Source organism: Eublepharis macularius, chromosome 9, assembly GCF_028583425.1.
Source record: "Eublepharis macularius isolate TG4126 chromosome 9, MPM_Emac_v1.0, whole genome shotgun sequence".
Lineage (NCBI taxonomy): Eukaryota > Metazoa > Chordata > Lepidosauria > Squamata > Eublepharidae > Eublepharis > Eublepharis macularius.
Window position 1 is genome coordinate 27,181,329 of NC_072798.1, and position 27,222 is coordinate 27,208,550.

The 27,222-nt window shown below is 41.7% G+C and overlaps 1 protein-coding gene across 1 annotated transcript in view; it reads right to left on the reverse strand.

Annotated features, from left to right (window-relative positions):
• TMEM178B (transmembrane protein 178B) overlaps positions 1-27,222 on the reverse strand; it is a 343,780-nt gene that overhangs the window by 241,706 nt on the left and 74,852 nt on the right. Inside the window, exon 2 of the mRNA XM_054989269.1 lies at positions 19,412-19,525. Coding sequence (XP_054845244.1) covers positions 19,412-19,525 — 114 coding nt within the window. The remainder of the gene's footprint in view (positions 1-19,411; positions 19,526-27,222) is intronic.

The following is a 27,222-nucleotide window of genomic DNA, read 5'->3' on the forward strand; positions in this document are numbered from 1 at the left end:
GCTCTTAACCACTACACCACTAAATACCATTAAAACCACAAAGCATAATGTATAACCGTAAAGTATAAAGCATAAAGACTTTTACACAATCTAAAGAGCTAGTCTAAAACAAATTTCAGTAAGAAAGTTTCAGCTGAATTCCCCAAATCTATCAAGGAAAAATCTTAGCGTGTTCTTTGCCAAGGGTGTTCCCCAGCTGAGGTACCACCACTGAATCATCAACTAATCTGACAGTTGAAGGTAAATGCATTTAAAGTGACTTGTGAATTCCTAAATACATGGTCTTGTGTGCTAAGCCCATTCCATTGCTCCCCAAAGATGCTAGGTATGTCTAAGCAGGGGGTGAGGCGATAGTAAGGCTCAACTGCTACCTCATCCAAAGAGGAGTCTGCTGTGCTTCGCTGCCATCAGTACAGATTGGCTCCAAAGAGGTAGTCATGACGAGCTGTCAGGTGACACAAGGAGCCAATGGGATTTTATTTGGCCTTATGAAGCCACACCACAGACTTGGGACCGGTTCTTCAATCTGAGCAATCAATGTTTACTGTAAAGACCAAGCTGTTACTATAAGGCTCCTTCTAGCTCATCAAGCTATCCGCTTGCTTGCCAACCTAATTGCTCACTCACCCAGAGTGTGCCTTCCCTCAGCCTAGCCAGCGATGAACAGGCCTGCTGGATGTGACTGTAGATATGTCTCAAGATCATCAGCCCTGATCACAGGGTCATAACTAGGTTGCGGCCGGAAGCTATGATAGTTATAAAGAAAATCATAGAAACTAAAATATACAGAAAGAACAATCCTAAGCAAGTCTACATAGAAGTAAATCCCATTTTATTCAGTGGGGCATTCTACCAAGGAAGTGTTCTTTGGGATTTCATAGACACTTCGTCTTCATGAGAGTGCTCTAGAAATTTCTGTTGGTTATGAGGAAATCACTGATTTGTCCTTTTTTGAAAAATATCAAACCTGGAAATATGGCTATCTGGGTGGAGCAGAAAGGAGGAATATGAATGTCCAAAAATAAGTAAAAACAAAAATGGCAGCCCCAATAGAGAAGAACACCGGCTGTTTCATAGTGTTCCTTTAGATACTGGTTTCCAAACTTTCTGCCTTCAAAGAATCCTTACATACTGTTTTTTTTCTACCAGCCAACCTATGCATGTTGCATGCTGCAAAGGATTCTGGGTCTGGCAAACATATCAATGCCAACACATGATTTCCAAGAACTGCATGCTCCTTGAAGAGAGCAGCTATTATGCACAGCAGTGGTGGATCACCCAGGGATTTGTGTCTACTTACAGTTGTGCTTTGAGGCTGTTTTAAAATTGAAAAATGATGGCATGGGCATAGGAAGGAGTCATGGCGCTCGTCAGTAATTGTACAGGTTTTAGCCAATAGGTGCCTGTGGCACTCAGCGACCGTATTCCACAGAGCAATCAAGATGGTAATAGAGATACTTTGGGTAGAGAAATACCATTAACCCAGTGAAAGAATAACTGTGATTTGAGAGGAGCTAACTTAAGAAATAGCATCCACACAATAACTGACTAACATCTTACATGGTAAAAACATTACAAGAGGGAAGCCACATGAGTGGCTCTTACGGTTTCCTTGATTCCACCTTCGTGCACAATTTGCATCTCTTAATTAGAACCTCTGCGTTCTCAGCCCATAATTCATTTCCTGACCACTGATGTAAATGAAAGCGTTCGTATTACTTTGAGTAGATATTGTCCTTTTAGCTTGACAAATAGTTCTAAAGGAGCAATAAAAGATACTTTCACCCAGTCAAAATAGATTTCAAAGTGACTTCTCTACATATCACAACACATATTCATACAAACCCAGGAAGCTAGCAAATGGGTGTGGGGAAAAACTTGGGCTGCTGCTCCAAATTTTGGTGTGTTCTGGAATCTGTGGAGTGCCAGTTTCGTTCTTTGAAAGCCACAAAGATGAACTATTTGAGAACAGAAAGACAAGGCAAAGGCACAAAGAACGCAAAGAACAAGGTAACAGCAATTACAAAGGCCAAATGTTTCACACATCTATGAGATGGTGTGAAAGACTGTTGGAGGCGGGTGTTGGTAAAAGCTAAAAAAATATGATGGAAAAAAATATTAGGATGAGACTGAGTTTTGAAAAATAGCTAATGTCCCTAATTAGATCTTGCTTCCTTCTTGTGAGGGGCACACCGTCAGTATTTTCTCACCAGTCTCCTATTCTCATGTCAATTTTTTCCTGTTAAGATTGTTCCCCTTTTCAACATTCCTTTTGTGCCAACCCCATATAAGTTGTATAAAAAATATGTAAAATGACGTCCAAGAAACAAAGGAACCCCTGTTTTTTTTTTAAATACACACACACAAACCAATAGATCCAGTGGAGTTAGCCATGTTAGTTTGTAGTAGCAAAATAGAAAAGTATCCAATAGCACCTTTAAGACCAACCAACTTTACTGTAGCATAAGCTTTCAAGAATCACAGTTCTCAGTTCTCTGCATCTGACGGAGAACTGTGATTCTCAAAAGCTTATGCTACAGTAAAGCTGGTTAGTCTTAAAGGTGCTACTGGACTCTTTTCTATTTTACACAAACCAATGACAGTATACACAATCAAAAAGATTAAGTAACGGGTGGAAATTTGGGGCTGTGCCTGCCAGTGATTGAGATCTGTGCTGAACTTGTTTCCCTCTCCTAATACAAGTATTAAATCCTGGGTGTGGAAAGCAGCATAAGCCTTTTGGTGTGACCTGAAGAGCAAGAGCCAAAGGGTTCCTGATCCTTGGCTGTTAGACCATACCTCACATTTATGGCTCTGAGTGAACCAAACCAGTGGATTCAGGAGCAGCCTAACATATGGTGCATTGTCCTTTTTTTCAGTGTATTGAAATTACATAACCGTGGTCCTCATGGGGTGAAGGAAAAGTGAGGTAAAACTACTCAAACAGGAAACAAAACTCATCGTCTCATCCCTAAAAAGTGTACATTTCCGCCCAGAGACAGATAGCCAAATGGATCCTTGACCCCCCACCCCCACCTCCAAGCCCTTCTATGCAATTTTAATAAGCCCAACCTTGAGAGAGGGAATAAGAGACTGAGACTCTTCTGAATAATTCACAACCTTTGTTGTGTATGGCAGAGGAGTCCCTCTCATGTCAGTAAGCGATAGGCTCCCATTGATTTCTCTTCCTCACAGTCCCTCGATGAGAATTAAGTTTAAATTTCCAATAGTAAACAGAGACGCTAAGGGCAATTCAAGCAAAGGCAGCAGTGATCATGAAGAAATGATACGGATTTTCTATATGTAGGTGCAGGCTCATGTGAGCTTGCACACCCGCACACAAACAAAAGAGAGATTAATTAGCTGTCCTGTTACAAATAATTAAGAAAAGATCTCAATGAGTTGGCAGGCCAGCAATCATGCCCATGTTCATTCTCCGTTATGGATAACTCTGAACTCTGTCTATGCTTACCAAACGGGCTCTACTCTAACATTCAAAAGACGATACCCCAAAACAGATTTCTCTTAAGGGCCAACACTGAAAATGGTGGGGCAGTGATGGTGGTGGTGGGAGATTTGGACTGAGACACACAGAGCAGAATGGTGTGGCAGCAGCTGGTGTAAAGCAAAAATCTTGCATCAAGTTGTAATGTAGGAAACATTTGCTAAAGTTATGCCAGGCAATTAAAGAACAGAGTAAATGGTCTCCAGAATGATATCTGAGTTTGACCTCAAAGGATTTCATTCATTCATTCATTCATTCATACATACATACATACATACCCTGGCTTCTACATCGTTCAAGGTGGCATACAAAATGATTAAAAAATTTCCAAATTAATGCCAAGATAAACTTTTAAATCGAGGTATGTGTGTGTACATGGGGGGGGGACTGATCAAAAATCAGTAAAACACAGGTCTTTTCAGAAGTAAAGCCAAGATATAATATCCAATAAATGACCAGAAGGAAAGGGTGGTGATAATGGAAATCATTTCCTATTTCAATGGGGAAATGTCACCACGAGGTTATATTTCCTGCATGGATTTTTTTGCTCTGAGTGGGCATTAAGTTATCCGGAAGGGTGGAATATAAATCGAATGAGGTTGTTGTTGTTACTTGAATTGGATAGTTTCTCGTCTGCAGTACAGAGGTACATTCATTTCCAAATGAATGAACAAATGAGCAGAAAATCCCCCTTTTATTTTATTTGCCAGGATAATGAAAAGAGTTCTCGTTACAATAAATGTTTGTTCATTGGTTCATTCATTCCAAGAGGAGAGGGGAACAGACTCCTCCCCTCCTTTTTTTTCCTTCTCCTCTCCCAAGCATGTACCCCAGGACCAGGGTTTTTTTTCAGCAGGAACACGGGGGAACAGAGTTCCGGAACTTCTTGAAAATGGTCACATGGCTGGTGGCCCCGCCCCCTGATCTCCGGACAGAGGGGAGCTTAGATTGCCCTACGCGCCGCAGAGCAGCGCGGAGGGCAATCTAAACTCCCCTCTGTCCGGAGATCAGGGGGCGGGGCCACCAGCCATGTGACTATTTTCTCCGAGGGCAACCCACTGAGTTCCACCACCTCTTTTCCCAGAAAAAAAGCCCTGCCCAGGACTATATTTTCCAGGTCACACCAAGATATGACACTGCCAAAGCAGCATCCTTGGTACAGGAGGGGAGGCAGAAGAAGGATTATTTTCTTGCTCACCACTCTTTGGCCAACTAGCGACCTGACCAGCCACCCGCTTCCAGCAGCCCTGGCATATAACTGGCAACAGCAGCTGCCACGGCACAAGTAAGTGCAGTGGAGGAGGCGGAAATGAAGACAATCCCACAACAGGAACAAAATGAATATAATAACAAAAACAAAATGTAAATACTTCTAATTATAACAAAAATGCATGAAGCTATTGAATTGTATTAAAGAACAATATTATACTCTACAACAATACTCTACCCCCATAGTGAACACCGCAGGGCTCACCAATGTTTTCTGGACTGTGACCAATGTGTTTCTTTCCCAAAATACCTATTTTCCCCAAAGCAAACAGTAAATACCACCTTTCTTCCACCACACTGGAACAAGGAAGTGGTTCAGAAGACTCCACAGGTCTGCAGGGGAGGTGCCTATTAGAAAATTGCTTCCCCCTCATAAGTTTGAAACCTCCCAATTTTTAACTGTCTTTCCATGGCAGGCAGCCATTTTATGATTGATTCTTTCTCCCACAGCAGCCATTTTATAGTGGCACACACTACCCTTTCTCAAAATTCCAGAAGTGCTCACAGGCTCAAAAGGATTGAAGATCTCTGCTTGAAAGTGTGTGATGTATAACATACACTCTATAAATAGGCTAGACTGGTGGTCTCTCAGCAACACCTGTAAGATTTCCAGGCACAGCCTGGCAACCAGTGGGAGGCCAGAGATGGGAACACGGAGAGCGCCATCGGCAACAGCGTGGCATCACTTCTGGGGAAAACTGGGAAACTAATTCTGAGCTTTTTCAAGTACTTTTGCACTTTCTCAGGCACAACAAATTCTGGAGCCAAAAACAGAACACCTATGATCTGGAAAATATCCCTTAATAATTATATTTTAGGCCATTTTCTAACCTTTATAACTGGGAGCTTTGCCTAAGTATCTGAGAAGTCTGTACTTGTTAGCTGAAAACATCTATCAGTTCTAATATAGATCAGTTGGATTGCTTCAAATAGCTGCATTTCACTACCAATTTTTGAATTATTGTGTGTGTTAGAGTTGCCAAGCCCCTCCTGGGGACATGGGATCCCCCACCCCCAGCTCCTATTTAAATGAAAAAAGTTGCTCTTCATGACATCACTCCTCTGTAGGAATCACTGGGAAAATTTCCTAGAAAGATGTAATGCCCCTTCTGGGTTTTTCCTAGAAGTGACAGCACACTGTTAGATGGGCAGCAATTTTGTGAGAAACCACAACAGTCAAACCGGTATCAAACTGATATTGGTTTGTAGCATAGATGTGTCCACAGATACCCTCCTAGTGTGTAGTATCCACAGACAAGTGGGCTGATACAATTCCTCTTATTATGTATGGACCATATTCCTAACAAGTTGCACCAAAGCCTTGATCTAGCCTAAAAGTCTTTCTGCCTGAATGGAAGAAAGGAAATGTTTATTTTGTGATTAATAACGCTGTATTTGTATGTTTCTGTAGAGGGCTGAATAAGTAATCACCTTGAAATATTTCATTGGCCAGATTTCACACTGCAGAGTAGCATGCAGTGTGGCAATAGACCAGCTCATAAGAGATAAATCATTATGAGAGATCAATCATTATAAGCTGGTCATTATTAGTATATAAATCCCAAACGGTAGGAGCTTAAGATGGAAAAGATACATTTAAACTATCCCGGTTTTAAAAACACACACGTACATTGCAGCACACTCACCCAAAGAATGCGCTATCATTCTTGATTAGTCAAGAGACACAGAAGTACGCCCATCTTTCTCTCTGTGCTTTTCTCCAGAGAGTGAACAAGAGAGACAGACACTGTCCTGTATGCATATTAATAAAGCTGTATTTTGACTAGCTGAGTGATTTGAAGTGATTAGTGATGGTGCGTTTTACCTGTCAACACCACCACACAGAAAAATCTCAGCTGTTTCTCTATGGAATAAGCAAAATGAGGAAGAGCCAGGGAGTTGTTTTTGAATCCCCTTCCCTTTAAATCCCCCAATAATCTGGGTCTCCTTTCATAAAACTGTGGCGGTGAGGTAGTTAGAGGACTGGACAAGGATGTGTGAAATCCAGGCTCAGACGCTCAAGAATGCAATGGAAGAAGATTTCTCTGTACCATGGGATCCCTTCTACAAATGGATGACAAACAACTATAATCGGTAAACATAAATATGATACTAAGATTAACTGTATAATGACATAATAGAACTCACAATTGATGTAATAAGATGGAATATAAGAGATAAAGAAATAGATAATAGATATCGACAAGTAAAATGATAACTGTCTCATGTTTGTATATATATGTGTGTTGGAAAACAATAAAAAATATTATTAAAAAAAAAGAATGCCATGGAAGCTTGCTGGCCAACTTTGCCCCCACAGTCTCAGTCTAATCTACCTCATAAAGTTGCTGTGAAAATAAAATGGGAACAGGAAAATCACAACCAAGTACACTGCCCCTGAGCTCTTTGGAGGATGAGAGAAATATAAATGTGCTACTTAGGTAGATAAATGAGGCAGAAAGGCAACGTTTGCCCCTTTTAGGTAGGGGGAAAAAAGAAGAAATTTATTCTAGGGAACTAGACATTTCAACAGAGCAAAACGTTCACGAATAGTTTGCAGGGTGAAGTGAGTTTTACAACACTAAACATACCTGAACTGTAAACTTTGATCCGTTTTGTACGTTGCTAACTGTCTTAACATCCCTTACAGAATCCTGAAAACAATGGCTGGTGAGAATTCTCTAACAAGACCCGTAGACTTTCTTTTTCAGTTCCCAGGATTCACTGAGAAGAGCAAATGACCATGAAATTATTTTAAATCCTGTCCTCTAAGTGGTCTGTTTTAAGAAGACATGGGAGTCATGCCACTAGAGGGACCAGAGTTATGGGTAGTGGTTGGTGTTTTGTGTGATTAAGCCCTGCTCATAGCTGAAAAGCTGTCTCTAGGCCAGATACGCCAAAGAATGTTATTGATAGGGGAATTTTTAAAATAGTATTCTGCTGTCAATTATAAATTTCCCTACTCCCGTTTACCCAAATATAATCCAAGACTCCACACACAGTGATACAAAGAAATATGAGTTTTATTATTTCCAAATAAAATTCAGATGCATACTCTCTTTAGCTCATATGCATAAAGAGCAATTAGATCAGAGAACCTTATATACCTGAGGACTAATTGTTTACAGAATAAAAGATCAAAAAGGTTAACACAAACATCTTTGCAAAAGTACATTTCCCAAGGTACATGACATCAGACAAGCTTAAGTGAATGTCAGTCATACAAACATTTCAAAAGCCAGAGCCATAATTTGTTATGGGTTCAAGACACTTGTGGGAAGTAGCTCTAGTATCTTAGCGCTAAGTTACAAGAGACAAATTACACAAGAAGGAGCAAGTGAAGGGATGCTGCTCAGAGGCTTTGTTCATTTCCTCTTTGCCTCCTAGAAGGGGAGGTGAAACTGACAGAGCCTTCAGGAGGTAAAGAGGAAATTAACAAACTCTCTGAGCAGGGATCTCCCTGGCTCTGTAGAGAGGGGAAATTGACAAAGCCTTCCCAACTTTTTTAAAACTCAGCTTCCCGGTGAACATTGCGACTCCCTTCATGTGTTGGAATGAAACCAAGAAAAAATGCTTACAGTTGCCAGAAACTTTCCCTCTTGCTGTGAGTCCAGGCTGACCTGCATTCCTAATTTCAGCAGTGAGGGAGAAAGATGCCACCACGGCATGTTTGCCTCCTGCATGAGTGTCCAGCTTGAATAATGCTCACATAAGGTTTTAAGAGAGGGGTCCCCTAAAAAAAAATCCCTTCACAATTATGTCCTAAGAACTTTTTCCTACAGGGCCCTAGTTTTGAAAGTCATCTCTTCTACCAGTTCTTGGGCAGTTGAAGAGAATAGGGGACACATTTCCTTTTTTACAACAAATCCATGTTCTGAAATGCTACCCCCCTCTTCCTCCACCGCATTGTTTATCTTTACAAACAACTACACAGGATGGGATCCTTAAAGGATACCATCATACTGGTGCTTTCTAGTGTTTTGAAAATGGCAGGACGCAGAAGCCTGGGTAAACCCAAACTGCATCTGAAACATCTTTCTGATAATGATTTTAGGTACTGATTCGTTGTAGTTGAAGCCAGTGTACTAGCATCTTCTTGGAGGGCTTTCCCCCCAACATTTAGATCAAGCCTGATTCTGAAATAGAAACCTAACAACTGACAAATCCAAGCTGCATCATTCAGGCAAGACAGAAGCGATGCTAGTTGGGAATGCTGATGGTTTCCATACCAGCCACATTACCAACTTGGGAGGGAATGAATCTATCCTGAACAGGTCATGTGAAGAGGCTTAGGGTGCTTTTGGACTCAGCTCTGTGGATGGATATGCAGGTTGACATGTTGTCAGCAGAGCCTTCTTTCAATTACATCTTGCTCAGAGATTAATACCCCTCGGAATTAGCTTGTCTCACCACAGTGATCCATGCTACTGTAACCTCAAGGCTGGGTTATTGCAGAGCATGTCACAGGGGTCTGCCCTTAAAAAATACCAGGAACACCAGTCTACCTTTTGACTAAAACCATCTCTGTCTGTCTTGACATGCTTGTCTTAGAAAGATGGCGTTGGTTTTCAGGTTGCTTCCAGGTTCAATTTAAGGTGCTAATTTTGACCATTCATGATCTGGCCTTATACGTTTGTTCTTATACCTAAAGTATTGATTTTCCCCTGTGTGAATTCCATTCCTCCCATCATCTCCTCCTCTCTGTGCTATTTCAGTAATAGCCTGTTCTGGGGTGTTTTGCTCAGGTACTCTGGAATGGGCTCCCAGGAGGTAACACCCATTTCCTTCTTATTTATTTTCAGGAGACTGTACAAAATCATGCTATTTTGAAGGGTTTTGACTTTTGAATTGTTTCCATTTTGATTCTATTGTTTTCATGTTATGGCTGGGAAATGTGTTGTTTTACAGTTTTAATTGTTACATGTGCACATAAGAACATTACTGTTCATCACATTATCTCTCTGCTTCTAAAGATCCTCAGGAAAAGCTCTGTATGGAAGTGTGAGAATTAAGAACAGATAGAGTAGCAGAGCTTTCTCGGCAGTGACCTCCAGAACTCTAGGCTGGAGATGTACTTATCATGTGCATATCAGAAAAAATGTGCTATGCAAGATTATCTGAAGACATGTGGTTGTCATTTTGTCCAAGCGGGGCAACATGTTGATATTCCAGCTTCCGAGCGTGCAAATGCATACCTTGAAAAATCAAGGATTCTGATTGCATGTCCAAAAGCCAGAATATACATGTATTGACCTATTTCAACAAAATGGTGATCCTGCATATTGAGATGACACTGCAGAAAGCGCATTTCCAGTGTTCCTTCAGTGTACTCTCCCAGTACACATGGAAGGAGCGCTGGAAATGCACTTGCTGCAGTGAATTGTTGAAAGTTTTCTTTTGAGATCCTATTGCTGTGGAGTTTATAGGTTTGGAAGGTGCCTTGAATGTTTGGTGGGGGATCAGGTTTCAATAAAATGTTTGCCATCCCCTTGCCTTGAAGCTGCCTCACCCTTCTAGAACTGATCCCTTCACTTTCCTTGCCCAGGACTCAATGTCCTTTTTGGGGGGAGAGCATATGCAGATTGCTTTAACGATGCCATAAAAAGGAGACTGTGAACTGTGATGCAAAACGGGAGCAGCCAGCATTCCAAGCCATGTACCCAAACAGAACTGCTCCTTTGGCCCCGACAATAGAATTGGCCACAACCAAACTTGCTGTGCGCAAGCTGCCAGCGGGTCATCAATAACAGCTATCGTGGAGTGAGAGAAAGCATGTAAACATGGTCTGAAGCAGAGCCAGAAATGTTTCCAAATAAATAGGAAAATATATATATTCTCAATGGTTTCCAGGAAGCATCAGCTACTGGATTATAAATGTGTGCTTTGCAAGGCAGCCCAATGACACTATTTCTACTCAGGCGGCTCTGAACAGAAAAGGACGTTCAGTTTCCATAGCAATCACACAGTTGTTCCGTGGCCAGATGTAACATGTGCCTGAATGATGGGACATAAAATACAGCTGCTCATCTGTCACTCTTGACAGGAAAAGCTGAGATGGTAGCTGTGAATCCTGGGAGAATGACTAATTTTTAGCCCTGTGTCATATTTAGGATATGAAATAAAGCAAAAATGAGATGCAAGGGTTTTATCATCTAGCAAAAAAAGGGGCACCGATGCTTGTAGAAAGAAGGGCAAGCCCCCCTCTGGACATCAGAACTGAGATCATATGTCATTTATCTCCCTTATACTTGAGTCACTCTTCTTATGTTAAAAAAAAAACACTATTAACATGTTTTTAAAGTAAGCTTTCCTTCCCCAATTCTAGACAAAAAAGGGAACAAAAATGGTTAAAATTCTGAACAAACTTTACAGCCAAAACAAAGAATGAAATACTGGAAAATCAATGGTTTAGAGTAGACCTTGTCAAAAAGGTCCACAATATACGTTAGGAGGAGGAGGATTTTTGTCAATTCCCCCCTCCTTCAGAAGCCCCCCCACCCCACCCCCTTCAAGCTCCTCCTCTGTGTCCCCCATCCCTGAGGAGCAACATATCTGGGGGCATCTCAGGCAACATCAGGATCATGGGCAAGGAAGTCATGTTTCTGTGCATGGAAATTTCAGGTGGGATCCAACTCTAGGTGATTTGCATACTTTTCTTGAAACCAGAAAATCTTCAGATCAGATAATCTACTTGTCTTCAATATGTGAGGACTTAATGTGTTCCTTCTTCTAGATTGTTCTTTTTACAAAGCAGTTGGCGGAGAGAGTCCTTTGGCAAAAGCCAAGATAGAACTTATTTCTCTCTATTTTCATTTTGGAGGTCTGAGCATGGTAGAACGGGAGCCCCTGAAGCAAAACGTTGCAGTGCTTGGGATAACAAACAACCCGGGCTTCATGTACAGCTTGCCTGTGGATCTTGGCTTCACTGGGGATTTCATCTTGCTTTCATGAAGAAAAAAAATCTTATTCGCCAGGAACATGTGGCCCAGGAATGTGTGTGTTTCTACGATCTTTTTTAGACTTCATCCAATATCTTTCTTTTTCCTGAAGAAAAATTGGCCTTCTCCAGAGTCTAATCTCTTCTCTACCTCAGGCAATTGGATACACTGGTTTGCAAAGGAGACTTCCCCAAGGACTTCAATCCTGGCTTGGGCTCAGCAGTGAGAAAAGGGTAGACTGGCCCATATTGATCTGAGGTTCAGTTCTTCTACTGCCGGAGGGGTTATTTTTTAATATCATTTACATGATTGGCTCGTCTTATCCACACGGCAAAGAGCAATATGGCCTGATCTTCTCGCGGAGCTCCAGTTTTCAACCTGACCACAACACATGGTTGCAATGAAAGGACATCAGTCAAGGGGTCTACATTACTCATTAAGATCAGCATGGGATTTAGAAACTCTACAACTTTGCAGGAACATGCAAAGGCTTCAGAAATTGAAAGCATTTGAGATTTCCAGAAATATCCGTCTCCAGGTGGAAGTCATTTACTTACAAGGTGCACATTTTGGCCTTTCTCCAAGGTACTTAAGGTTGCATTCAGAAGAGAAGCTATAGAACCAGCAAGTGTAGTGGTTAGAGCATCAGATTAGGATCCTGAAAAAAACAGGTTCAAATCCCTATTCCGCCATGGAAGCTGGCTTAGTCATTCTCTGTCAGCCCAACCTACCTCACAGGGATGTTGTTGTAAGGATATAATGAAGGAGAGGAGGTTGATGTTGTAAGCTCTTTTGGGTCCCCACTGGGGAGAAAGACGGGGTATAAATCTCTAAATAAATAACTACAGCTCTTTAAGAGATCACATGTTCTGCTTGCAGCACTATGCATCCCAAGCTCAATTTTACACATTTCCAAAAGAATCGCTGAGAGCAGTGCTAGGAAAAATCTCCCACTGAAATCTTGAAGAGCCATTACTGGGGGCTTGTGACATGAGTCAGCTTAAGCGATCCTGGCCTGACATGAGTCACACAGCATCAGGGTACTAACGGTTTCAAGTGCTACTGGGACAGATTTTGTTTGCAAGCTCAGCGTTGGGAGGGGGGCTTCCTAGCCAAGTATCCCACATTAAATGGCCTTGGAAGGGCCTGTCCCCCCCTCCCACCCCGTGGGGCTCTGTACTGACTGCAGCACATGACACCTCACAGCACGGGAAAGAGGACCCTGCAGCCATTTTAGCGTAGGAAAACAATGTTCCCACACTGCACTCACATGCCAACTCAAGACCAACAGCACTTGGTGGTGTTGGTTCCCCAATATTATGCATGACAGGAGTTGGGCCAATCTGGCTCATGTTTCATGATAGCCAGTTTGGTGCAGTTGTTAAGAGCAACAGGACTCTAATCTGGAGAACTGGGTTTGATTCCCCATTCCTCTGCTTGAAGCCAGCTGGGTGTCCTTGGGTCAGTCACAGCTTCTAGGAGCTCTCTCAGCGCCACTCACCTCACAGGGTGATTGTCGTGAAGATAATAACAACACACTTAGTAAACTACTCTGAGCGGGTGTTAAGTTGTCCTGAAGGGTGGTATATAAATCAAATTGGTTTTGTTGTTATTTAGATGACTCCTGAGCAAGATGGTCTGTCTGACAAGTATAAGACAGCTTTGCATGTTCTTATGAGGTGTGCTTATGTTTGCTGACTAGAACACACTGTTATGGATCTACAGATACTCTTACAGAACTACAATTCTCACAGTCCTTTGGGAAGAGGAAATGATTCCTAAACCTGTTTAAGTATTTAATGTAAATGCTCCCTGGCTCAGGTGGTTGGGAGACCAGTTTGCTGTGCAAGAGAACTTTCCTTTTAGTCAATAGATCACATGTTGCTTCTTAGTAAAGGCCCACACTTAGAATCAGTCTCTAGGTCACAAATATGGGTGCATGCACACACACACACACACTCTTTGCCATTTGCCAACAAATAATTCCCAAATTTTCCAGCTGTGTCTGAAGCACCAGGCCAAAGCATGCCTTTTCACCTAAGCTTTTAACTAAGGGCTCTTATCTTTTTAGCTGTGTGATGAAATGCCCCCCCTCCTAAGAATTCCCAAGATTTGCATTATTGTGACTGCTCTCTGCCCATGTACAGGAGCCCAGCTGCAGGCTAGTTGCTGACAGAGAGGAGGAGGTTGAAGAAAGGAACCATAAAGCCCCAGCACAGAACACTAAAGCTCTCGGCTATGCTAATGATTCTGGCCCAAGCTGGACTATTGGCTTCCTATCTCATACTCTGTTAGTATGCCATGCCCAATGGCTAGGAAATGGCCAAATGGCTAGAAAGTAAACTCTTCCTTTGGGGGCAGGAAGATCCAGGTGACCAAATGCTGGGATGGACTCCCGAAAGTAGATTCTCAGGAGGACACAAGAGAGAAGCTCTCTTGCTCTCACTTGTCCATCCTGTGCTTGAGAGCACAAGCCATGATGGACTAAGCTTTTACCTAGGGACTCCATCTTGTTCTCGCAGCCAGGGACAATGGAGAGAGGGCCCAAGTATGAGAACGAAGGCAATGATGACATTTAAACTACAGCAGCTTCAAGAGAAGCTAGCCTGTCCTAAATTAAACATTATACCTGGTGTAGGGAAGCAGGACTGTGCATATTCATCTATCCTTTGTTCCCTTGCTCAGCCCCAAAGCTTGAACAGTACATGCCTTGTCTCTGGAAAACCACCGGATCTATGTGGTCTTGCCCTCTGAAATGTGGTAACAGGGAAGGAGAAGCAGGTAAGATCACCATAGCTGGAGCACAATAGCTTGAAATAGCGATTTTGTGATAGATCACCTCCTCTCTCATTTTTAGGAGGGTGGTGGGAAGGGCAGCAACTAGACAGAGCCTCTAAATGGCAACACAGGCAAGTGTACTAGATGTGCATTCGACTGAGTCGCTGGTGGCAGCAAGTGGTTGCCAGTTCAGTTTTGGCCTCCCAGGGAGTGAAGGGAAAGGGTGGCACCGAGCAGAGACTTGAGACTGCCAAGGAGTTTTTCCACACAGAAGGAACAGAAGAGGATTGGGAGTCCATTTCTTCACAAGCTGTTTTATGGTCTGTGATCTGGTTGTATGCTGTTTTATGTGCTGGCTTGTTTTTAATGATTTTTTTTGTCTGTCTGTTGATCGTTTATGATGTTTTATGATTTTATGGTATTGGTTTTTACTTGAAAGCTACCTCTTGAGATGTGCTGCATATAAATTCCTTAAATAAACAAATGGCCCAAGCAAGATCCTCAGACCAAATTGAAGTGGATGATGGTGAACAAGCTGAAATTAAATCCAGAGAAGACAGGGGTAATACTAGTTGGTATGGGTGACGTCCTAGAACAGAAAGACGTCTCTGCTTTAGATGGTATGAAGTTTGATCATCTAAAAGCAGAGTACTATTTGGCTTCATGTTACTCTTTGAGAAATAGGTTCAAGCCCTTGCAAAGGGCACTGCTATCCTTTCTAGACTCAGCTGCTCTAGCCATTCTGATTCAGGCTACTCTGACCCCCAAAGTTAGATTACTGCAATACAATATGTGTGGGGCTGCCCTTGAAGACAACTCAAACAATTCAGTTGGAACAAAATGAAGGTGCCCACCTTTTGACTGGTTCTAATTACCATGAGTATAACACCTGTACTTCACAATTGCACTGGTGGCCTATTTGCTTTTGGATTCAGTTCAAGATGCTGGATTTAAAACCCTCGGTGAACAACACCTGTTCTGGTATGAATCAAGGTGCCACCTTAAATATGCCCAGTGTTCTCTACTGCTGCTTCCTCCCCAGCCAGCCTTCACCAGAAATGTGGCCCTTCCTTTTGTACTTCTATTTCTCTACAATGGCCTGCCTGAGGCTGTGTGACAGCTGCCATCCCTGGCCTCTTTCAAAAGGGTCTGTAATACATTACTTTATCAGTGCTGTTGGTTGTATTTATTTCCCAAAAGAAGAAATTATTATTTTGTAACTATTTAGTTAATGTAATATTTTACAAGTACCCATTGCGGTTCATAGAAAGACCTATAGCACCGGACAAACCAGGAATCCAGAAATTCTTCTGAACCTGCAAGAATATAAATACTCCAGAAGCAATACAGAGAGCAGAACCACTCCTACTTACCTTCAAAACCAAATACATCTATCCATGCTAAACACTTCTCGACTAACCATTCCAGTTCTAGGCTTCAAAGTGAAGAGGTCATGCAATGCAGGTTAAGCACGCTCACTCAGAACTAAGTTCCATCAGGCTCAAGAGGGCTCATTTCCTAGAGGTGTGTTCCCCAAGGCTGCATTCTTACTTGAGAGTAAGCCCCAATGGGCTCAACAGGACCTACTAATTAGTAAGCACGAATATCATTGTGCTACAATCTCCTAGACATTTACTTGGGAGTAAACCGCATCAGACGTGGACTTAAGGGAGTATATCAGTAAACCACCTTGGTATTATCATGGTAACAGGCCATCCAGACAAACTATGACAAATAAACCCACCCACCTCGACCCCGGAGCAGCAATCTAGTACCTTTTGTTAGGATGAGCCAAAAAAATCATAAAGTGGTGTGCAAACTGTTAAGTTCTCCAGAATTCTTCATCAAGGTAGAGTCTGTTAAGGAGCTCTGGAGAACTCAAAAGCTTGCATATGATTTCTTGATATTTGGTTTCATTCTAATAAAAGATATTACATGGTTTTTAGTTTGGGATTTTCTTTTCGAACAACGTAATTACCAGAAATCTCTGACAAATAAATGAGTGCCATCAATGATGGACTGTTTTGGGCTCTGATTTTCCTTGAGGTGAAATGGGAGGAAGCAGCTGAAGTGTTAATTTTTGTACGTATAAAGTTATTATCTGCATTTTTAACTTTGCTTGTATTCCTTTTGGGAATCTCCAAGTTGGTTGTAACTAGCAAAACTGGGGGTAAATGAAGTACAAACAGGAAACCAACCGTGCGCATCAAAACCACTCATGAATTCCTTGGGGGGGGACACATTTGCATTGCAAAGCTTGAATTAAAATTGCACTTAAAAGTTCATGAGATACATAAATCTCCTTGAGTATTGTATTTGCTTTACAGATTTTATGCACCATTCAGATTTATTATTTGCTTTAAATATATATAAGTTGTGGGCAGCTCTCTGTCTATCAAACAGCACACAAATGTTCCATCAAACTGATGCATCCACTTGCCCCCTTTTACTGCAGGAATAGATGAATCTCCTTTCTCCACCAACCAGAGTATCTCCCCATTCCATACACTCATGTACCATTTTTTACAGTCAGATGGTGAAAACTCTCCCTAATGGAGCAAGAAGCACATTGTTCATTATCTTTAGCAAACCATCCTATAAGAATGTTCAGCTTTCTTCAGTTTTTTAAAAGAAACCTAAAACTAAAGGACAGGTTAAATGTGACCTTTAAAAACTCAAGAATCAACAATACTCGTGGTCCAAGCTGAGGATGATCTCAGAAGCACTGGGAGCCAATCTTACCATTGTGACTTCAGTATAAGCCATTTTGGAGTGCTGATTGGTTGCATTATCCAAACCTACTGTAAAAAGAGAAGCTACAGATATTGAAGGGCTGTGACCAGGGACTATGACGGCCTGCTTCCTTCCGCATCAGCCTGCCCAGTTCCTAAGATATGGGCCGTTTCCACACAGCTTACCTGCTTACGTTATGTCCCGGCAGATCGTGCAAAAAACACGGAAGATGGCATTTTTTCGCGTGAGATTTGCGCGATGTCACGTGATGTCGTGCAAATCTCGCATGAAAAAACGCGATCTTCCGCGTTTTTTGCGCGATCTGCCAGGACATAACGCAAGCAGGTAAGCCATGTGGAAACAGCCCTGGATCAGAGATTCCCCTCTATTATGCAAACCTGCAGTCACTAGGGACATGGCTTTTTCAGTGGTGGTGCCGCATTCGGTGGCGCACTCACTGTGTGTCTATTTAACTGGCACCAGCATTAATGGCTTTTGATATTGCTGTTTCCCCTGGCTTTTAAAGGCTTTTAGTGGGATTCTGACGATGCCTTTGGCTTGGGTCTGTTTTGGTTTGAATCATTTCCTGTTGTTTTATTCTTAGCAATGGGTTTGAATTTGTTTCTAACATGTTTGTAAACCACTTTAGGAACTACGGTTGCAATGCAAAGTATGTACCTATTTCCAATAAATGAACGAATATTGGGGGAGGAAGTGCTATACTCAGTTTAGGCTAGTATTCTTCCACAAAGGCAGAACAAAATGTGAAGAAACAAATGCTTTCAAAGTTCCGTAATACCCTTCTAATAAAAACGCAGATACATTTCACTTTGTGCTTTACGAGGAAGCTACAATGAGAGAAACCATGTACACTTGTGACAAGGATATCTACTGACTGTTTCTGAACTGAGGACAGGAAGATTTCCTCAGCTTTTTATTGTATTCTTGAGAAAAAGGACTCATTTAAAATCCATAGGACAATCTATGCAGAGTTGCCCCAGCCTTAGCCTATTGAAATCAATAGGAATGCCTTGCGAATTCAATAGTTCTTGCAACTTGAGGATTCTGTGATTTTGTACTGCACTTTTTTTTTTGTGTTTATTGAAAGGTGCTAGAACATGCTTTTTCCCACAGAACAATTCTAAGATTACCTCTTGGATAGATAGATTCTGCCATACCTCATCTCTATAGACATTCATTTTGAAACAGATATGGCAAGGATCTTTTACTGCTGTGCTCCCCTGAAATCATGAGAAAATATACTTCTTCCCTCTGGACACAGAAAGCTTTTCTGTCATCTTCTCCAGTGCCAAGGGACGAAAAGAAATGTCTATGTCAGCCACAGTTCCCAAAGGCATTCTTTCCTCATGATGGATCTATTGCTTCAGATGTTGTTACAATGTGATGCCCATTGGCAATAATGGCAACCAGCTAGTTTTCTGGTAGCCTTCTGTGTATTGCCCTAGGCAAAGAGATAGGAAGAGCTGGTTTATGATGAACAAGGAAAGGGGTCTGACCAAATAAGAATTGGTTAGAGAAATCTGGGGTGATGCATCCAATGGAATTTATGAGCCAATGTAAACATGTCATGCCAAACCTTAGTACTAAGTGGAAGCCAATCCCTTCTCAGAATCTCTCAAAAAGTCAAGGACATGAAAACCAAGACCGTATATTTGATCATACAGTTCTGCTGACTATACATATGCTGACCATTCAAACATCATCTGGATTCATGTTGGCATATTTGAAAGACCATCTCAACATGTCAAAAACCGTAGGAAAAAATCAACCTATGTCAGCCTCAGCAAATTAAATATGTCTTGTGAATCCTCTAAAATTTTTCCTTCGGCTTCCTGTGCTCCAAGTTCAGCAGGAAATTCTGCACTGGTATAAACATCATGAACAAAAACTATTATCGTCCTGAAGTTGTGACTGAATTAGCAATCAGAGTGTCAGTTCTGTTTGTCATTTCCAGATTTAATGCAGCAGCAGCCACTGCATATCTGTGCTTTGTCACCAGCATATACCAATGCAGTGTTTCCAGCATAGGCAAGAAATTAACAGAGAAGTGTGATATTGACAAAATATATGATTTCAGATTCTCTTTCATCCCTTTGCAGATCCAAAAGGATGCTGATTGGTTGCCCATAACTCAGAAGGATGGAAAGAAAGAACTGGAGAGACTTACGCAGGGCGTGCCATTCATCCTGGCGGATGGTTTTAGTGATATTGTAGGTGAGGTTCTTAGGAATGGTTGCTGAGGAATAGTGGTACTTGATGTATGAACACTGGTCAATTGCTCCTGCGAAAGACAAGAAGACATTGAAAAAACAAGGTTAGACACAAAAGAGCAGATTTCAATGAAGGCAGCATTTTATAAATTGGGTTAACCAATGGTGTGGGAAACATTCTGTTTTTTATAAGTGTTGTCACAGAAGGATATGCCAGACAACTATTTTTCTTTCTCTCCAAAGTATGGAAGTTTCAAGGAAGGTTTTTTTTTTCATGACTTATTGGTAGTAACACTATAAACAGCCAAGATGCAGGGTTAGGTATGGAGTGAAGAAAGTGGACAGGGAGAAATTTTTCTCCCTCTTCCAAATATCTATCTCTATATACTAAAATGGGAAGAACTTTACTTAATATCATGTCTCTGATTTTTAATGATTGCCCCTATATATCTTGCCACAGAAAGAGTAACGGAATCATTTGTATCCGATAATAACCATGTCACCTGCGCTCTCATATTAGGTAGTTCCATATTTTAAAGTAGAGGGATAATTAAGCTAGCCCTCAACTCATTAAATAGGGGACACTCTATAATCATACATTCAATGGTTTCAATTTTATCATATAAGCATCTGCATGTTCTGTTAGCATATAGTGTTTTCTTGTATCTACCCTCCAAAACCGCCGAGGGAAGGGCATTCATTCTTGCTAGAGTTAAAAGCTCTTCTGAGTTTTGGTACCGTCAAATGGTAAAAATACTTCGGCAGTTGCATCGGAAGGGCAATCCCTAAGTAAAGAGCCGAACACACCCTCCGTGCCCTAACAAACATACTAGTAATGTGCAACTTCCAAATATTAGAACTCAAGGGCATCCAATGAAGGTGACGGGCAATAAATTCAGGAGAGACAAAAGGAAATATTTCTTTACTCAATAAATAATTAAATTTGGGAACTGACATCATGGTGATGTCCATGAGCGTAAGTGGCTATAAAAAGGGATTAGGCAGATACATGGAGGACAGGTCCATCAATGGCGACTAGTGAAGATGACTAAATGGAACTCCAACATTCAGAAGCAGTAAATCTCTGAAACCTGTGCTAGGAAGCAACGTCAGGGGAAGAACAGAGCTTCTATTTTCCTGTTGCTCACTGTGTGAACAGGATGCTGAACTAAAATCTGACCCAGCAGTTCATCTCTTATGTTCTTATGATCCTAAACTATGGGTCCTTTGCAGAATGAAGATGGTGGCATCCTGACGAGAAGTGCAGGCATCCAGGGAGAAAGAATTGCTATGGGGAGTATTTATTTATTTAAAGCACTTACATACCATCTTTCTATCAAACAACAGGCCTTCAGGGCAACTTACAACCATCTAAAACACAAGACTCCAGTGTAAACAAAGCCTCTGGAATTTACCTACCACTTTTTGAGTAATCTAGAGCCACACAAAGATGGCTTTAGAGGGAGAGTACACTCAGAGCATTAGTTTCTTGTGGAGGAGGATCAAGGACTTTAGGACACCATTGCATAAATTTGAAAAACTGAAGTCCTGGTTCAAATGGTGCTTAAACTTGGCTGACATATGAAACAAGGAAACCAGATGAAAAAAGCAAATCTCAAAAACTTCACGCAGTTCTTTGAATTATGCTTAATTAAGATGTAACTCTTTTTTTTTGTAATAAGCAACTCCCACCCTACACTTGTGTATTGCTGCTAAAACAATACAACTTATTTTTTTGTAATGCTGTAGCTCCAGGCAGGGTGGTACTAGCATTAAAGCTTCTTATCTACCTTTCCCATGGAATTTCCTCAGAGGTAATGCTGGTAAGTAAGATAAAATATATAAGGTCAAGAAGATGAAATATATAAGATAAAAATATATTATATAAAATATATAATCAAACCTATTAACAGTTCTATACATACACATAGGAAAGAAAAGGATGCTTGGAGCAAGAAAAAGGTTGACGATATTAAGCCTCATGGTTTCCTCATGATGAGGGAATTATCAATGTATAATGAGACTAGAAAATCCCAATAATGATAAACTTCAATTGATACATTTGAGTTGATTTTATTTACTGATAACATGCTATGACCCCATATGGGTAACAATATTGTAGGCCTTATGAAACAAATAAAAACATCAAGATTTGAGTCCAGTGGCACCTTAGAGAACAACAAGATTTTCAGGGTGTAAGCTTTCAAGAGTCAAAGCCCCCTTCTTCAGATACAGGGCTCTGGAAGGGAGTTTTGACTCTCTAAAACATATACCCTGACAATCTTATTGGTCTCTAAGGTGCCACTGGTCTCAAATCCTGCTGTTCTATGGCAGCCCAAGATGGCTACCTACCTGAAAATAAAAACATATTTTTTAAAAAAAATCAAACAATATAACAAATGATTCATGGAAAGCGTTTAGGAGAATTCATTCATAGCCATGGAATTGGATGCCATCAATATGCAGTTGATACCCAGCTCTATATCTCACGATCACCATGGGCTGCAGTAGAGATCTTAGGTCGATGTTTGACAGCTGTGGTCAAATGGCTGAAAGCAAACAAATTGAAACTGAACCCAGACAAGGTGGAAGGGATGCTGGTTGGGAAGGCAAAAATCTTGAAGGACATATGTACTCCCCACTTTCAATAGACCTCACCTGATCTTTGCAGACTCAGTTAAGAGCCTGGGGGATATACTGGATCCAGCGCTACTGCTAGAAAAGTAAATTAAGGCAGCTGCAAAAAATGCTTTCCACAAACAGCCTAGCCTGGAAGATGGCCCCCTACCTCAATATGGCCAATCTGGCCACCTGGATCCATGCCATGGTAACATTGCGACAACTACTGCAACACACTGTACATTGGTCTTCCCTCTAAGTTAACTTGGAGACTCCAGTTGGTGCTGAACACTGCAGCTCACCTATTATCAGGATCTAGGAGAATCATGAATATTACTCCCATTCTACAGACTTTTCATTGGCTTCCTATCAGTTATTGAGCCCAATTCAAAGTATTGGCTATCACCTACAAAGCATAGTTTTGATCCATCGTATCTAAGAGTCCATATTTCTCCCTATGTTCCACCATGGCAACTTAGCTCATCTGAACAGGGCCTTCTGCAGATGCCACCCTACACATGGGCAAAATCAACAGCTGCCCAACAGCTGCCCATATACAGGCATTCTCTGTGGTGGCCCCCACTTTATGGAAGGAGAAAATCAGAAAGCTCCCACTTTCCTGGCCTCCTGGAAATGATGCAAAACTGAATTGTTCAAGAGGGCTTTTTGCTCAGATTGGCGGGCTGTGCTGTAAGGAAGTGGTCTCAAGAGATCCATCAGTAAAGTGGCAGGGAACCCAGCAGTAAAGGGATAAGGAGGGACCGCAGACTTCACTACTATTACTATAAGTATGATCCTACCCCGTAGTTCCTGTTATTTAATATATCAGTCATAGCATTTCCTTATGCTCTTTTTCAACATTGTTAAATCTTTAAATCTTACTTCTCTTTCTCTATTTTTTTAAAATCTTGCAAAATTACATGTATATTAAAATGTCTTTGACATTGATTGTACAGACTCACACTATGCAATCCACCTTAAGTCTCAGTGGAAAAGGTGAACTATAAATGACATAAATAAATAAAACTTCCACAAGGAAAGATGATATCCTTTCAATGAAACATTCAAATATAATATCATTTATAGCAATGGAATGTCTATGCTGGGTTTTGGGATGGTAACCAAATAGACATGAATTTGACCTCCTAAGGAACTTGCAATCATAATTTTTACAAGGGAGACCATGGAGAGAGGCTTAGGGATGGGAGAGGTTTGATGTGAACAAGTACAGTTTTATATTTGTAGGCTCCATTTCAGGAAGAAGTCAGGATAAAGATTGGGAGGAAGGCTTAAGCCAAAAGGCTATCCAGATTTTTATTACTGGCTTTTTGGTTGAACAAGACAACAGACTTCTCACCATCTGTGTTTGGACTAATGACCTAACGTTATTTGATATCCTACAGGGTTAGATGTCTCCTACCACTTGCCTTTATACAATAAGCTTTCAAGCCACTTAGGTCATGAAATTGCATCTGGCATGAACTGCAGTGATATGCCACAAAATCAGAGGGTGAGTAAAGCATTATGCAACCAAATTGCTAGTTACGACATAGGCGGGTTAGCATCTTCCAAAGTTACTGGAGGTGTTCATTGTTTGCTTTCCGCGGGTGCTCCTAGACGTTCTGCCTCTGACAGCAATTAGATTAGACAAAGCCAAATATTATAGGGGGAAAGCAAAATATTTACATATGTACCCGTCTGCCCTGACAGCGCGATGGGCTCCAGCATGTGCCTTCGCCATCTGGGCACCAAATGCACACCCGGAATGAAAGTTTCCAACTAAGGACCACACTTAAAAGAGAAACCACAGTGATCTTTTTTTTAAAAAAAAAATCTGCCCCAATTGCCTTTCTCTGTGCAACCAACTATTTGTAATATCTCTTTGGGAAACAAAGTGCAAAGTTTCTGTTCCAACCCTATCATTTGTTCTGCTGCATTTATGCTACCAAAGCTCGGGCAGGAATGGATCTATATGACAAAATGAAGGTGCCTCCTGTGCCCTGGCTGTAGAGTGACTGCTTCAGTTGGTGGTGTGCCTGGAATCCTTCCCCTGAATCAGGGCTAAAAAAATGGAGCATGTAGTGCCTTAGGAGGAGGTGAAGGAATCTATGTCTACAAAGTTGGCTACCATCAATGAGAGATGGCACTGCGGTTCCAGGCAGGGTTTGGATGCAGAATCTAGACTCATTTGATAATAATTAAAATATGAACATAAATGTCAAGCTGCAGCTTGTTTAGAATTTCTGCCACCACATCTTATGATTTCTCCTGTGAGAAGTTTGGCTGGTTGTGGTTTCTCATAGTTTAGCTTCACTTCTTTCAGTGGCCAGTTTTAACCGGAATGCACAGTTAGTTGGATTCCCATAAGATATGGTGGTGGAAAGTGCCACTGGGTTGTAATTGTCTTATGGAGACCCCTGCTGGGATTTTTGAGGCAAGAGACTAACAAGATGTGGTTTGCCATTGTCTACCTCATCATAGTGACCCTGGTCTTCTTTGGAGGTCTCCCATCCAATTACTAACTGAAGCTGACCCTGCTTAGCTTCTAAGATCTGATGAGATCAGACTTGCCTGGGCTATCCAGGTAGGGTCCCATAAGGATCTTGAGGCAAGATCGGGTGGATGGCAATTATATGAACAGATTTCCCATGGAAAGTATATGTCAGGGTCATGGCCCCTGTCATACTCTGGGGGTTTGGGGTTCACTGTTGGGCTGCGGACCTGATCTTCTGTGACATACTTTGGAAGTGCTAGTAGGGCCCTGTGCTGGAGAAGCGGCTTGAGAAGCTGTGAAAGGAATGCGGTTCTCAGCATTGCCAAGGAGACGTGGCCAGATGGTTTGAGATGGACTGAATTCCTTGTCATAACAATATTACTTGCTGCATAGATGGGAACCTAGCTAAAAAGGGGGGTAGAGTAGAGTGAGTTGTGCTTGAAGAGTTTAATATGCATAGTAGGGGGAGGGAAAAGTTATTCCTGACAAGAAATGTCTGCGGTGCTGTACTATTAGATTCTCAATAAAGCTTTAACTCATGTCTCCAGAGCTGAAGGCTCTGTCAGTTTCACCTCCCCTTCTAGGAGGCAAAGAGGAAATGAACAAACCCTCTGAGCCACAATCTCCCTGGCTCTGTAGAGAGGGGAAATTGACAAAGCCTTCCAATCTCTTTTAAAACTCAGCTTCCAGGCTAACATTGTGGCTCCCTTCACATGCTCCTCCTCGTGTTCATCACTTGTAGCTTAGCTCTTATTCTTCTTCAGAGCACAAGATAGGTTGAAGGTGCCAGTTCACCGAGAACAATCCTTGCCATGTCTTCTGCACAATGGACTCCATACACATATACATACTACACAACTCCTCCTTTGTCTTTGATGACATCTGCCAGTTGCTGGAACATAACCCCAAGAACTGGAAACTTAGAGCATGTAGAGTCTGCTATTGCAAGAACAGGTGTTTCTTCTGAACAATGAAGTTCCAACAAATTCCACAGTACAGTTGTCACAGCCTTATTGTGCACTTATATTTGTGATTTTGATGTGGCTTGGAAACTTCTGTTTAACTGAGTATTTCTACACAACTCAGGAAGTTGACCTGGATAGCCCAGATGAACCTGATCTTGTCAGATCTCAGAAGCTAATCAGGGTCGGCCTTTGTTAGTAATTGGATGGGAGACCTACAATGAAGACCAGGGTTGCAGAGGCAGGCAATAGCAAACGAACTCTGTTAGTCTCTTCCCACAAATACCCTACCAGGGTTTGCCATAAGTCAACTTTACCTTGAAGGTTACCAGGAAGCTGACCACATTTGACTCGAGACTTCCTGATTACTAATATGCACATCTTATTCATTATAATTTCATTCTGGCTACACTCTCATGCATTTTTTGATTCAGGGCCTCCTATTAGATTAGGTACTTCTACATCACTCAGAAAATTTCAATTTTGTGTATTTCCAGTGGGGGGTTTACTGATTAATAGAAAAGTCTGAAAACAAAAACTTTGGTACATCTATCATTCAAAATGAAGTGTTCTTTCCAATTTTGCCTCTGGATATTAGATTGAATCCAGCACAAGGGTCATGCAAAATTCCCTCACCTGCAGCCATGTCCAACCCCAGGAAAGTTTATTTCCAGCATCAGGAGGCTGAAGACGGGAGGGGGGAAAGATGGAACCACTCTCTCCTTCTGTCACCAGGGCCTTGCTCATGCAAGAGATAGGAAGGAGTGGTTTTGTTTGCACCCTTCCCCACTGCAACTTCCAGTCCATGCAGGTCCTATGATCCTGGGAACCAAGTTTCCTAGAGTTGGAAATCAGGGTTGCCAATGCCAGTTTTGGAAATTCTTGAAGATTTGGGAGTGCTGCCTAGGGAGAGTGGAATTTGGGGTGGGAGTGAGCTAAGCAGGGCTGTAGTTCCATGGAGCGCACCCTCCAAGCTGCCATTTCCTCCAGGAGAAATGATCAATGCAATCTGGAAATGTGTTGTAATTCTGGGATAACTCCAGGTGGAAATAACAGCTTGGGGTGGGGAGCAGAAAGACTGGAGACTATCAGCACTTCTGCTGACCAATCATGGGATCCCATTATCTTTTACCTTGATGTCTTTACCTTAATATTAGGCCCACACCAGATCCTGATATGCCTTTAGAAGTGGCTGTCTCATCCCATTATACCTTCAATCAAGAGTAAAATTTTATCATGAGGAATATGAATGAGGTTGCACCAGATGAACACCAGCTAAATGTAGCAGCTGGTGGGAAGGATAAAAAAAATATCGGACTCTGAAGGCACCCAAGCAGTGAACTGCCACTGGGGACTGATGTGCTCACAGTTTCTCTTTCATAGCCATACGAAGAGGCCGCCAAAGAAGCACAGAGGACAGTTATGGAACACAATTTGAGCCTAGCTGTTAACAGTCTCCAGGGCAGAGTAAAGTGCACGGAAGAGCAGGAGGGCGAGTTATAAGCTGGCTGTTTTTCCTATTCCTTGCATGTCTGTTTTCATGGACAATGAGGTTTAAATAGCTAAAAAGTCTTTATTTGTTGTTTGTTGGGAGGCAGAAGTTAAATGATCAATAAAGAATCACTGAGACATCAATTGCTAATAAAGATGCACGGATGATCCAGGATCTTGTTGAACAAAGTCTGCAATTGAG